At 39.2% G+C, this 13229-nt stretch overlaps 1 protein-coding gene across 4 annotated transcripts; it reads left to right on the forward strand.

Moving 5' to 3' along the window:
* The first annotated feature begins 343 nt into the window (after positions 1–343).
* Positions 344–12860, forward strand: LOC122555805 (SLAM family member 5-like). 4 transcript variants are annotated; one of them, XM_043701959.2, is made up of 8 exons: positions 351–671; positions 822–915; positions 1133–1315; positions 3917–4026; positions 4118–4468; positions 5733–6005; positions 8563–8673; positions 12307–12860. In XM_043701959.2, the coding sequence occupies exons 4-8, from the start codon at positions 4014–4016 to the stop codon at positions 12318–12320; spliced, it is 762 nt and encodes a 253-aa protein (XP_043557894.2). In that variant the 5' UTR covers positions 351–671; positions 822–915; positions 1133–1315; positions 3917–4013; the 3' UTR covers positions 12321–12860. The 4 variants fall into 4 exon arrangements, with proteins under 4 accessions (XP_043557902.2, XP_043557894.2, XP_087849858.1 ...); XM_087993732.1 differs by having other exon boundaries at positions 822–1315; XM_043701960.2 differs by lacking the exon at positions 822–915.
* Positions 12861–13229: the final 369 nt, after the last annotated feature.

The raw sequence follows: 13229 nt of genomic DNA on the forward strand, positions 1-13229 counted from the left end.
ATGTGATAAAAAAGACAAAGAATTGCTGGATGCTAGAGATCTGAAAGAAAAACAAAACCAGAAACTGATGGAGAAACTCTGCAGGTCTGGCAGCATCTGTGGAGAGAGAAACTGGGTTCAAGTTTCGAATCCAGTGAGGCCTCATTCTCTCCGGGGATGCTGAGTTTCCCTCAGAAATATCTGCATCTGCAGAGCCTTAAACGCAGCTCTAACTACGCACTACACATGAGGAATTTGTAATGTACTTTTGGAACTGTCACTGCATATCGCCCTGCCCACAGCTCGAAGTCACTTGGACTGCGTTGTGTGTATGAGCAGTCCACCACACGTCAATCAGCCTACCCTCAGCCTGATTCCAGTTTATGTCCCGTGTTCAGGGCAGTGCGAACAGATGGAGAGAAGCAACAACTCAGAGAACAATGTGTGAGTCTGAGAGAGACCCAGGGACTTGGTAAATAATTAAGGGTGACAGAGAGGAAGCAGAGCCGGGTTCACTGTAAACTCGTATAGAAGAAGCTACATTCTTTGATTTCAGAGTGAGGTGGTGAAAGTATTTCACCCAGTATTTCCAACAAAGTAAAAAGGAATTATCAAGTTAATAAAGTGCTGGAGTTGAATTAAAACACCGCGTTTTATTCAGTTTGAAATGAAGCGCAATCACAGATTTTCCGGTAATTAAAAAAAAAGCGTTTTTACTTGTTTGAAGTAAGGAAATTTGCCAACAACGATTTGTTTGTCCTGGAATAACAATATTTTACCGGTTTCTGTTTTTTTTTAATGAAGGTCTCTGAAATATTAACTCTTTCTCTCTCTCTCCACAGATGCGATCAGACCTGCTGAGTTTCTCAAGCAATTTCTGCATCCGCAGTTCTTAGGGGTTTTTTTTCATTATCTTGCTCGTCATTTCAATGATTGGTGAGATATTTTTAGCTCTCTCGTGTATTTCACAGGTGAATTACAGACTCATCTTTAATATTGTTACAGCACTGTCAGATTAACAGTTTATTGAAGCAACAGTGTGTGAAGCAGAACTGGGACAGTTTTCGAACCTAGCCGGCGTACTAAAGAATTGAACAGAAGCAAAAACCGAAGATGGATCTGAAACATTAACCTTCTCTCTTCGTCCGCACAGGCTGCCCGAGCTGCTGAGTCTTGCCAGCATTTTCTGTCGGTGTTTGAGGGATTGTTCAGTGTCACACCGGATTGTTGTAGCACACCACAGTGCCTGGGTTGGCACCGTGATCCCAGCTGCTCTTTCTCCGACCCTGCCTTCCCGATGGGTTTGAAAGAGGAATGTTATAAAGCCTGTCTGGAGGTAAGTGATCACTCACAACGGGGTTTAAGAGGCGAAGCGGCCGTCATTATTGGGATTGTAGATTGGGGATTAAGGGAAAGCACCGTGAATTGTGCCAACAGTGGAAGTGGTATTTCGATATTTATGCAATATGCCAAGCTATGTGAGGGACCGTTCCCTACGTTAAAGGCACTATATAAATGCAAGTTGCAGTTAGATTGGAACAGAAAGTCGAATCGTTTTGGGGTAATGCATTGTTTTTAAAATGCATAGACAGACCAAAATATAAAAGTTGTCCTCTAGCTGTGAACCCGTTTCTCCCCATAAATCCAGTGTTCTTACTGAGTATAGTGAATTTTGCAAAGGAGATTTGTGAGTGATTGGTTACATTTTTTTCTAATATAGCCTTTTTAATAAATAAGGAAACTTCCTGGATAGAAACATACCTAAAATGAAACTACACTTTTGGACATTACATTAGCGATATGACAGGCGGCGGGCAGTACCATACCTTTCGGAACCAATACAGCAAGGATTCATTGAGGAATCAAAGCGCCGGTTAATTTGTTTCACTTGTTTCAAGTGCATCTTGTTCCATTTCCAGTTTTTATCCTTGAGTGAAACAATTTGCTTCAATGGACGAAGTTTCCATATGCACTGGCCCCACTGCAAAAGGTTTCTCATCCTAACCATGCGGGTCCACCTCATTAAAGACACAATATTCGCCTGATAGCATTCTAATGGAAATGTTTCTGATGCTTCCATTGTCCTTTGAAACATTTCGACTTGCTTCAAGTAAAAAGAAACAGGGCTTGTTGGCTGAATATTTGTCAGTTTATCGATTAGTGTTCACGTCTGTGATAAAAACAAATATCGGCGGATGCTGCAGAGCTGAAAAACTCAATAAAAAAGGAAAGAAGAATCAAGTGAAACTATAGACAATCTGATCTCTCTCTCACACACACACGACACATAAGTAAGCATTTTTTAAAGATTTTATTAAAGAATTGATTGACTGGTTGTTGGAATTTTTCCATTGAACAGGAATTGTGGACACAAAGTCGACGCTGATAAATAATGATACCAGGCACCCAGTGGATAAGTAGTCAACATCTGCAGTTTTGTTTTGTCTCTAACCCAATGGTTAAGGGCAATATGGTTCTTGTGGTACAGTGGTAGTGTCCTTACTTGTTAGCTAGGACGCCTTGGTATAAATCCCACTTCCTCCAGAAATATGTAATAATATCTCTGATTAGGGGAAAAAATCTGGATCAGGAAAATAACCTGTGGAATGCAGATGCTCCTGATTGGATTACAGAGACTGCCATTTTAGGATGAATTCCTGGTATCTCTCTCTCTCTTCACGTATTCCCCTGGACGGTAATTGAGATTTTTAAAAATTCTGCATTTGTAACAGTTTTTTTAAAAATTAGACAGGACACTCCTTGGTCAAATCTGTTGCTTGCTAACGAGACGCTAATCTTCACTGTCTTGCTTTTATATATATATATATAAATCAACACCTTGTTTATTTCATCAGAAATTCCTGATGAAGGGCTTATGCGAGAAACATTGATTCTCCTGCTCCTCGGATGCTGTCTGACCTGCTGTGCTTTTCCAGCACCACACTCTCGACTCTGATCTCCAGCATCTGCAGCCCTCACTTTCTCCTTCTTTCATCAGAAGTCCGTCGACCTGCAAATTAATTTTATTTCTCTGCTGACAGATCTCCTGAGTATTTCCATTCTTTTCTATTCTTTTTTTCCTTTCGAATCTGGGGTAAGAATCGGAAGTGGTCCTAAAGTGAATGCGCCTGCATGTAGTCACTTACCGTCACAAGGGCAGCTTTGGCTGGACGCTGTCTGTAATCTCCATCATACCCTTCTCACCCCAACAGCCACATCGCTTCCCTGGTTCAGTTTTCTGAAGCAAGCGAAGTGAATTTATCCTCCTTTGTGGTTTAATGTATTCCTGGAACAAATTCCTTCCCCAATGAGACTCAATGTTTTTTTTTCTGGCAGATCGTGGTGATACATTACGTTTAGAACATATCAAATCAATCCTGAAACAGCTTGGCGGTGGGACACTCTAGTATACAGTACATGGTGGGGGCGAGGGGGTTCTCTGACTTGTGAGCAAGATTGAAGATACAGCCGGTCATCTGACAGAGTCTCTATCTCAAACTATTTTTTGTCATTGCTTTTCTTCATTGTTTTAAATGTTTTTTTTTGAATACCGATCATTCAAGATATCCCTATCCTGCTTTTTGTCTGTTCCAAACATTTCGGTTTTTTTTTAAAAAAGGAACTCTTTAGCTTATTTTTGATTCCTTCCCAGCACCTTGACCTGGACACCTCCCACGTATTTTTTTTCCCCCAGTTGCCTGTTCCTCCTTGGGTTGTTACAGTGTTAAAATCCAAACCTAGCAGCAAACAACGTTTTCTCCTGAAGTAGGCAGAATTCCAATTCTCTTAGTCTCGATGGTCTCTCCTACAATAACCCAGGTCCATCATTGATGTTTCCACACATACAAAATACCTCAACCCTACTTCAATTAAATGAACGTTAGATTCCATAAAATGACAATGCCATTACTCAAAAATACATTTTATTCTTTTACAGATAAAATTCTTTTAGAACCAGCTTTTGAAAATAACAAACAAAAATTAAACAGTACCCAACGCAGATAAAATAAAACTTCTATCTCCTCAATGTGAAAATGCTGGTTTCAGGTAAAACATTTTTGGAAGTACTAAGTTTATTGTTGCTCAGAAAGATAAATATTCATAAATTGACTGTGCATATGTTTAATTTCCCTTCCAGTGTTCCACTTATTTACACTGTGTGTGACAGAGATCTCAGCCATATCCATGACCATCATTAATGCAACTACAGGTGAACAGGTTCTGTTTCCTGTGCCTATCCATTGTGGAGCTCAGTATGAAGTAACATTTCTATCAAAATCACTAATTATTGCTAAACTTGCTTCATGGGGAATGAAGACATTTCACAAACATACATTGTATGAAAACAGATTGCAAAGACACACAAATGACTTTCTGGTACTGCAGAATGTGCAGATTAATGACACAAAACTGTATGGAATACAAATCGAATGCTATGATACAGTAGTGATGCCGATGAAGGAAACAGTATTTGATTTGCGAGTGTTTGGTAAGTTGCTTGATTATATAACTTCAAAATAAATGTTTTTAAACTCAACGTAAGCCTTTGACAATTCCTGGAAAGTATAATAGTATGTTCACTCAGTGAGAAGGTTCTCAGATTCTAATGAGGACTCTAACTGAGATCAGGAAAACGTGAGGACTGCAGATGCTGGAGACTCAGAGTCCAAAAGTGTGGCACTGGAAAAGCAAAGCAGGTCAGGCAAGATCCGAGGAGCAGGAGAATCGATGATTTGGGCATAAGCACCCTCCAAAGTACAACTCTCCTGCTCCTCTGATGCTGCCTGACCTGCTGTGCTTTTCCAGCACCATACTTCTTGACTCTAACTGAAATCAGGAATGCAGGAGAAGGGGGGAGGAAAGCAATGTGTTGACTCAGTGAGTCTCCTTCTCATTTTCCCAGATACTTCTCTCATACAGCCTGTTCACCAGCATCTGTAAGCAGAAAAGTTTTATTCAAATTTTGAATGATTTGGAGATGCCGGTGTTGGACTGGAGTGTACAAAGTTAAAAATCACACAACACCAGGTTATAGTCCAACAGGTTTAATTGGAAGCACACTAGCTTTCGGAGCGACAATCACCTGATGAAGGAGCATTGCTCCGAAAGCTAGTGTGCTTCCAATTAAACCTGTTGGACTATAACCTGGTGTTGTGTGATTTTTAACTCAAATTTTCAAAGCTGTACATTTACAGCTTTTACATTAATTTTTTCAGACTACAGGAGGGTGAAAGAATTAATTGGAGGTTTTTTTTCTGGAGAGAGATTTCAGGGACAGTATCTTTCCATCCAAGCTTGTAGCTGTGTAGATGATAGAACAGTCATTTTTTAGCAATCCAGCGATATACACTTCAAATCTATGTGCTTTGCTGGAATGTAACTAAGTATTTGAAAATTACTGAACACAGAGACTTGTTGCTGAGGCTTTTGATATTGCACTGATTAGAACAAACTCAAGAAACCCACATTTCAAACAATGGCAATAATTTATATTGCAGGAGAAAAGGGTATTGGTCGCTTGGCAAGTTTAGTCTATTTAATTGTCCAAGGCATTATCATGGGAAAATAATTTGTAAAGACTGAAAAAAAATTTGACAACTTGTCTCTCTTCTCAACAATATTCAAAATGGAGCAATTGTTTCCCAATAAATGTAAAATGGCAAAATAAATTTTTTTAAAAGTATGAAATAAATAAAAATAAGAAACACAATCAAGTTTTGCCATTTGCCTCTTAACTGTTGTCTCTATTTTAGAGCCAGTTTCAAAGCCTTCAATGACAATGTATTGTTCACTTACAAGTATCAACCTCAACTGCTCCGTCTCCAAGGGAACAAATGTCACATTATACTGGGAAGAACAATCTTTGTCTGGAACCATCCATAGAATCTATGATGGAGCTAAATTGGTGATAAATTATGTCCATGAACAGGACCAATACAAGTACAAATGTGTAGCACAGAATCCAGTTAGCAATGCAACCAGTGACCTACAGATACTAGAGATGTGTAATGGTGATATTTCTAAAGGTGAGAAGTTGTAAAAACTACTCTACCATTGTATTTGTCTGTATTTTAACTCATACCAATTCTCATTCATCCATTACCACTGTGCTCACTGACCTACATTGGCTACCTTTCCAAAAGATCTCAATTTTAAAATTGCCATCCTTATTTTTACATGACTACTTGATCTTGCCCTTCTCAGTCCTGCAAGCTCCTCCAATCCATAAACCTCTTGAAACTCTATTCTGGCTTCAAACACATCACTAATTTTAACTGCTCTGTCATTGACAGCCATGCTCTCAGTTTCTGAGGCCTTAATCTTTCCATCTCACTCTACCTCTTTACTCCCTTGAAATGCTCCTAAAAACCTATCTCCTTGACTATGTGTTTTTGTTATCTGTTTTCCTATCCCTTTATGACTTAGTATTGAATTGGTTTGACAATGTTCTCATAAAATGCTTTGGGATGTTTTTCAATGATAAACTTGTTGTACTAATGTCGGGTGTGATAATTATCGCAACGAGAGACAGGATATTGAAGTAGACGCACTTTCTCACACAGACTCTGAATAAAAGGAAATGGATGCATTCTATACATGTTCAGTCATGTTTGTTGAAAATTTGATTAATTAGTTACATTGGGGAGGGAAGCAAAATGCTGAAAGTTTGATTTTTATGTTTTATATATCTCACTAAAAAAGTAAGTGCCTGATATACATGTAACACAAATTCAAATCCAACTTGAAACTGATGCCATTAATTTCATTAGCATTACAATCATCCATCGTAACCTTAGAATTTCAATGAATACTATTTACAGTGGAACAAACAGCACATTGCAGTTACTTGGCTGGCAAACATTCAACTGATGGAGTGAAATTAGTTGCTTTGTCAGTGGTACATTCGCTGGTTGGAGAATCAGTGACTACACCACTGTGACCATTCTATGACTCACCCAAACAGATGGATCATCACTCAGGCATGTACCTGGGTGGAATCAGGGAACTCAGTAACTTCAGGATGCATTTCCCAGTGGGTATGGTGGCTCTCTATCATACAGTATCACCAGGAATGGTGGTTACTGCTGATAAATCTGAAGCCCTAAGCCGAGGATTTATGGTGGTGCCTGTGGAGCACGGTAATTGGAGTGAGTTTGTCAAAGCAAAGCATAGAGAAGCCAGTGGGGGCTGGAGGACGTGGGGAAGCAGATTTTGGTAAGCATTTAGGGCAGGTGGAAGCCTTCACTCAGGGTTGTCCAATGTCTCTGCTGCTCCTAGTCTCACCAGGTAGAAGGGACGACAAACACAGTCTCTCAAAATGTACTTCTATGTTGCGCACATGTTGCCACCCTAGAATAGACATTAAGTGACCAATTAAAGGTTTCAATCATCTTCCAAGCAGGAAGGCCATTCTTGGAATTTCCCAACACAATTTGATGGTAGTGAGTCAGGCTGCTGGTGGGTCTCCACCCATCCCTTCTTGCCAAATGAAGCCAGCTTCCAATCTCCTCACCTGCTTCCAGGGAAGAAAAAAATTCCACTCAAAATCTTTTACAATGGATATTGTTAGTTAATGTTATTTATATATTAGTCTCAGCTCAATAGCAGCATTTTGAGATTTGAATTACAAAATTGGAATTTCAACCATTATAGAAGTTTAAATGGAAGTGTGATAGCTGAGTACTTAAACAAATTCAAAATCTTTGTTGTGACCAAGCCAGGGGTCAAAAAGACAGGTGGGGGGAACTGTTTCACATTTCAACAACTGGACTAAACGTTTAATATTGCTTGGCTGTAGATTTTTCTTTCTGAGTGAACACTGTGTGTATTTGAATGCTACCAAAACCAAAACCACAGAATGATTCCACTGTGCATGAAACTCTTGCATCTAGAGTGTGCAGGTACATTTCACAGTGCTAAAGATATTTGCATAAAGGAATAGAATTAATCTTTGATTCTGAGCATTTTTCTTGGATTCAGCTATGTGCCCTCTTCAACCGATGTTTACAAACAATAATTCACAGAAACATTCCTCAACAACTAGTTTCTAATTGAGCTCAGATGTTTACATTTAGATCACCACCTACACGCCTGAGTGATGGCCTTAGAACAAAAGACCCATCAGATTAAAAGCAATGCTAGTCAAGAATCTAATGTCATCATTTTGTCCAATTCATAAATGACACAACAATATAATTTTTTTAAATGCATGAGACTCAGTATGTGAGTTAGACTAATTATTCTTGATTTTTCTCCATGCCCTGAAAACTGTTTTTAAAATCCCACTTTGCTTATTTATACAAACCAAGGAAGTAAATTACCATATTTTCCAGACCATAATGTTTGGGAGCATTTCTTGCACTAAAAACATGAAGTTTAGCTAACATTTTTCCATCAAAAAATTGCATCATATTTCCCAACAAATATGGTGCTCATGTGACCACAAGAAATTATATCACAGATCATGTTTCACTAATATCAGCCATATACACACATGTTGTTATAAAACAAATAATTGCACTGACTAAATCGACAGTTCAATGACTGCAATGCATGACAAACTTTAATTCCTCTCTATTTTAGTTCAGAGACTGACCTGGACAACTCGCAATTTTTGTGCATCAATATTGCTGTTAGCCTTGATTGTAATTGCATACATCTGCTACAACGTGATCATCTGTGATAAAAGAGGCAGTAAGTATGACCTTTTTGGACATATTGCATCTTCTCCTGAAAGATGGTTACCTCCCACTTTGAGACTCCATCTTGGCATATCACCAAACTCCACAAAATTCAGCCCCAGATTACTACCACCCTTTATATGAAAAAGTGTTTCACCATTTAGCTCCTAAAAGACCTAGCTCTAATCCTAAGCCAATGCCCCCAACCTGAGGGAATAATTTAATTATATTCGATAGAATAGCTTTAACATCTTTTAAATGCCTCAATGGATCAAGCCTACATCTTGGGCATTTAAGAGAGTACAAGCCCAGAAGGAAAATGAACATTTGGCATTAATAATGTTGTCTATCTGTATTTCCTAGTCTTTAACAAGTCTTCACCTGCAGCTGTTGGAGGAGCAGTAATTCATACCAGAAATAACTTTGAGGCTAAATTGAGCTTGGTTGCCATTGGTTGCAATGTGCCACTAACACGTAACCCGTGAATTAGGGACATGACTCACTATCACTCAAGCACTACCTTAACACACATACTCACAGCCACTTATTCATTCTCACTCTTACAGTCACTCATACCCTCAAACAAGTTTATGCATCCTATCTTCAACGATTAACCCTGAAGTACTTATCTGTGCATTTATCCATCCTCTTCTAAGTTTGAAGTAATTCACTGTTTCTCATGTTTGTGGCAAACTCTGGCCTATCAGAATTCAATCCACGTATTCTTTTACAATCCTAGAAATCTAAAACAATATCTTCTCGGAGCATTATCTTCTCCAGATTAAACAATTATGGATGCTGCAACCTCTCTTAAGGACCCAGTTATCTTTATCATTGATTTTTCTTGTGCTGCCTGGATATTCCTGATTGTATTGGACCATTTTTACATAGATGAGAGGTGTTGGTCCTTTCCACATATTCATTAGCACTTCCTGGGATGTGTTCTAAATTCTAAAATTGTATGATATAATAAGTATGATTTATGGTATATTGAACTTTTGGTATTGGGAGTTAATCACCTAAACCTTCAGCTCCCTTGATTGCATTGAGCTCATCAAGACTATGTCCACAATGGGAGAACATCCCTGAGGTTTCTTTGATGCCCCCGTACATCTTTGGCAGAGAATTGACTGAAATCATGGGGAAGTGGCCTAATCAGCTTAGGTCTTCATGGTTTTCATTAGTCATGCACTGAAATTAGTGTGAGAGAACAAGAGAACGCAATAAAAATTCTTCCCAATTTAATTTTAATTCTCATTATTTATTCCCCTTCTGTAATTTCAGCAGTTCACACTTATCAATTCACATTTTCCATTTTGACCCCTTACTAATCAAGAATCTATCTATCTCAGTCTCAAATACACTCAATGATTTGACCTCCTTCTGTGGCAATGCGTTCCACAGATTAACAACCCTCTGGCTGAAGAAATTCTTCCTCATCACAGTTCTAAACACTCATCACTTCACTCTGACGCTGTGCCCGAAGGTCGTAGTCTCTCTTAGCAATGGAAATGTCTTCTCCACATTCATTCTCTCCAGGCTTCTCAATATTCTGTAAGCTTCAATGACATCCCCCCTCATCCTCTGAACATTATCTTATTTAGCAGCCTTCTGTGTAGCACATGGTCAAAGGCCCTCTGGAAATCCAAATAGGTCTCATTCACTGGCTCTCTTTTATCTAACTTGCTTATTAGCTTCTTCAAGAATTTTTGTCAGGCATGATCTCCCCTGATGAAGCCACGCTGACTCAGCCCTATTTTACCATGTACTTTCAAGAACTCTGCAATCTCATTCTTAATAATCATCTTACCAGTGACAAAGGACAGGCTAACCAGTCCATAATTGCCTGTCTTTCTGCCTCCTTCCTTTTTAGCAATGATGTTATGTTAGCTATTTTCCAGTGTTCTGGGACCCTCCCTAATTCCATTGATTCCTGAAAGATCATCATCACCGTGGCGGCACGGTGGCACAGTGGTTAGCACTGCTGCCTCACAGCGCCTGAGACCCGGGTTCAATTCCCGCCTCAGGCGACTGACTGTGTGGAGTTTGCACGTTCTCCCCGTGTCTGCGTGGGTTTCCTCCGGGTGCTCCGGTTTCCTCCCACAGTCCAAAGATGTGCAGGTTAGGTGAATTGGCCATGCTAAATTGCCCGTAGTGTTAGGTAAGGGGTAAATGTAGGGGTATGGGTGGGTTTCGCTTCGGCGGGTCGGTGTGGACTTGTTGGGCCGAAGGGCCTGTTTCCACACTGTAATGTAATCTAATCTAATCTAATCTAATCAATGCCTCCACAATCTTCTCAGCTATCTCCTTCGGAGCACTAGGGTTCTGGTCCTGGTGATGTGTCCACCTTTAGCACTTCCAGCTTTCCCAGCACCTTCCCTTTCATGAAGGCTACTCACCTCTGCTTCCTGGCTCTCCTAAAGCTCTGGTATGCTACGGTGTCTTCCACTGTGAAGTCTGATGCAAAGAATCTATTCAGTTCCTCCACTATTTCTTTGTTCCCGATTACTCCTCTAGCCTCATTTTCCAGCATTCAATCTCTACTGTTGCCTCTCTCTTACCTTTTATACTTATACAAAAAGTCTTGCCATCTTCTTTTCTATTACTAGCTGGTTTACCCTCATATTTCATCTTCTCCCAGCTCTTGTTCCTTTTTTAGTTATCCTCTGCTGCATTTTAAAGGTTTCCAAATCCTCTGGCTTCCCACTAATCTTCACCTTAGCACTGCTGCCTCACAACGCCAGAGATCCGGGTTCAACTTCTGCCTCAAGCAACTGTCTGGGTGGAGTTTGCGCATTCTTCCCGTGTCTGCGTGGGTTTCCTCCAGGTGCTCCGGTTTCCTCTCACAGTCGAAAAATGTGCAGGTTAGGTGAATTGGCCATGCTAAATTGCCCGTAGTGTTAGGTGAAGGGGTAAATGTAGTGGAATGGGTGGTCGGCGGGTCGGTATGAACTTGTTGGGCCGAAGGGCTGTTTCCACACTGTAAGTAATCTAATCTAATCTGATATGCTTTTTCTTTTGTTTTAATGTTGTCCATGACTTCTCTTGTCAGCCTGTTTAAATTCTTTATAAATGTTTGTCTGGTTCTTCCTGTCCCTTCCTGTATGTGGTGGCATTTGCAAATTTACTTTCGTTTATGTTCCCAACTTATATACTCTCACACATACACAGTCTAATCAGGAAGGACCTCAGCTCTGATCCTCCTAGTGATTCCTTCAAATGTTGGTGTGTAACCCCATTCACAAGGATCATTACTTTCCCTAATTTAAAATATTAAATCCTCTGTAGGCTTTAGCCTTTATCCCATGCTTTCCTATCTTCTTAGATGTGTTGTGTCAGTGGAAATGGTAACACAAATCTTGCTAATATCTAAAAGTCTGTTGTGAAAATCCATATGTGAAGCCGGTCACTATATTGGCTTCTGCACCCCCAAAGGCAAATTAACCGTTAAAATTTATTTGAACTCTTGTCAACTTGTCTATATTTTTGACATGTTGTAAAATGTCACACAGCAACAAATAGATCATTATAGCAGCAAGAATGAGTCCAGTCAAACGGAAGTCATTTTGAACACTTGGGTGCATTCAATTGTCAACACTGAAAGAAAACAGATGAAGTGTCAATTAATCATAAATTTTATTTGCAGGAATCAACAATTGACAACACTGCACACATTGATGAGGTCCTTTACAACTTGGCAGATTTGAGTGTGGAAAGAGCCATAGCTCCAGTGTAACTATTCCAACTTCACTTTTTGATGTTACACTTCCTACCTGCTTCTTGACTATCTCACAGTTTTATGCCTCCATGCAAGTTTACAGATTACCTGTGGAGTGACGTGCCAAGCTACAAAGGAAAGCATCACTGTAAGGAATTGCTTATATTCATATCAACGCATTTGAGGCAATGTGTATATAGCTATTGGGCGATGTGCTGCAGTGATAGTGTCTCTACCTCTAGACTAGGAGACCTGGGTCCAAAATGTATAATAACATCTCTGAGCAGGTTGATTGGGAAATACCAATAACAGTTGGATTAGTCTAAGGAGGACACGTGATTTTTTAAAAAAGATTATGCATTTAATTCAGAAGGTATTTCTGTTGTGGCAATTTTAATTCATATGTAATTTCTAGATGTTTCTATGTTTAAATTCTGATGTTATTTTCTAATGTATTGACAATAAATGATTTTTTATAAATACTTGGTTTTTTGCATGATATTTCTTTTGGAAAAAGAGTCTAAATTTAGAAAAAAATAATTTTGAAGTAAAAAGGCAGTTCTTCATGTATAAAACCTTTTAGGTCCTTTAAACCGCTTGTCCCATATTAATAGATTTCAATAAACTGATTGGAAATGCAAGAGTGAGTACAAGTACAATTCATAAGTAATCACCATCTGTTAATTTTTCAAGCTCTGATTTGAATGTTTGGCCTAATTTCTTTGTTAGAAAATGCTAATAATGGAAAAAGCAGCCATTTCTCAAACAACAAGGGGCTATTTCATAGGACACATAAACATATGAGTTAGTGAGTATACTCACCATGACAATGTGAATCAGCAAGTTTCTTG

The sequence above is a fragment of the Chiloscyllium plagiosum genome, unplaced genomic scaffold (assembly GCF_037043375.1).
Source record: "Chiloscyllium plagiosum isolate Xiang-an unplaced genomic scaffold, Cpla_swu_hap1 HiC_scaffold_13, whole genome shotgun sequence".
NCBI lineage: Eukaryota > Metazoa > Chordata > Chondrichthyes > Orectolobiformes > Hemiscylliidae > Chiloscyllium > Chiloscyllium plagiosum.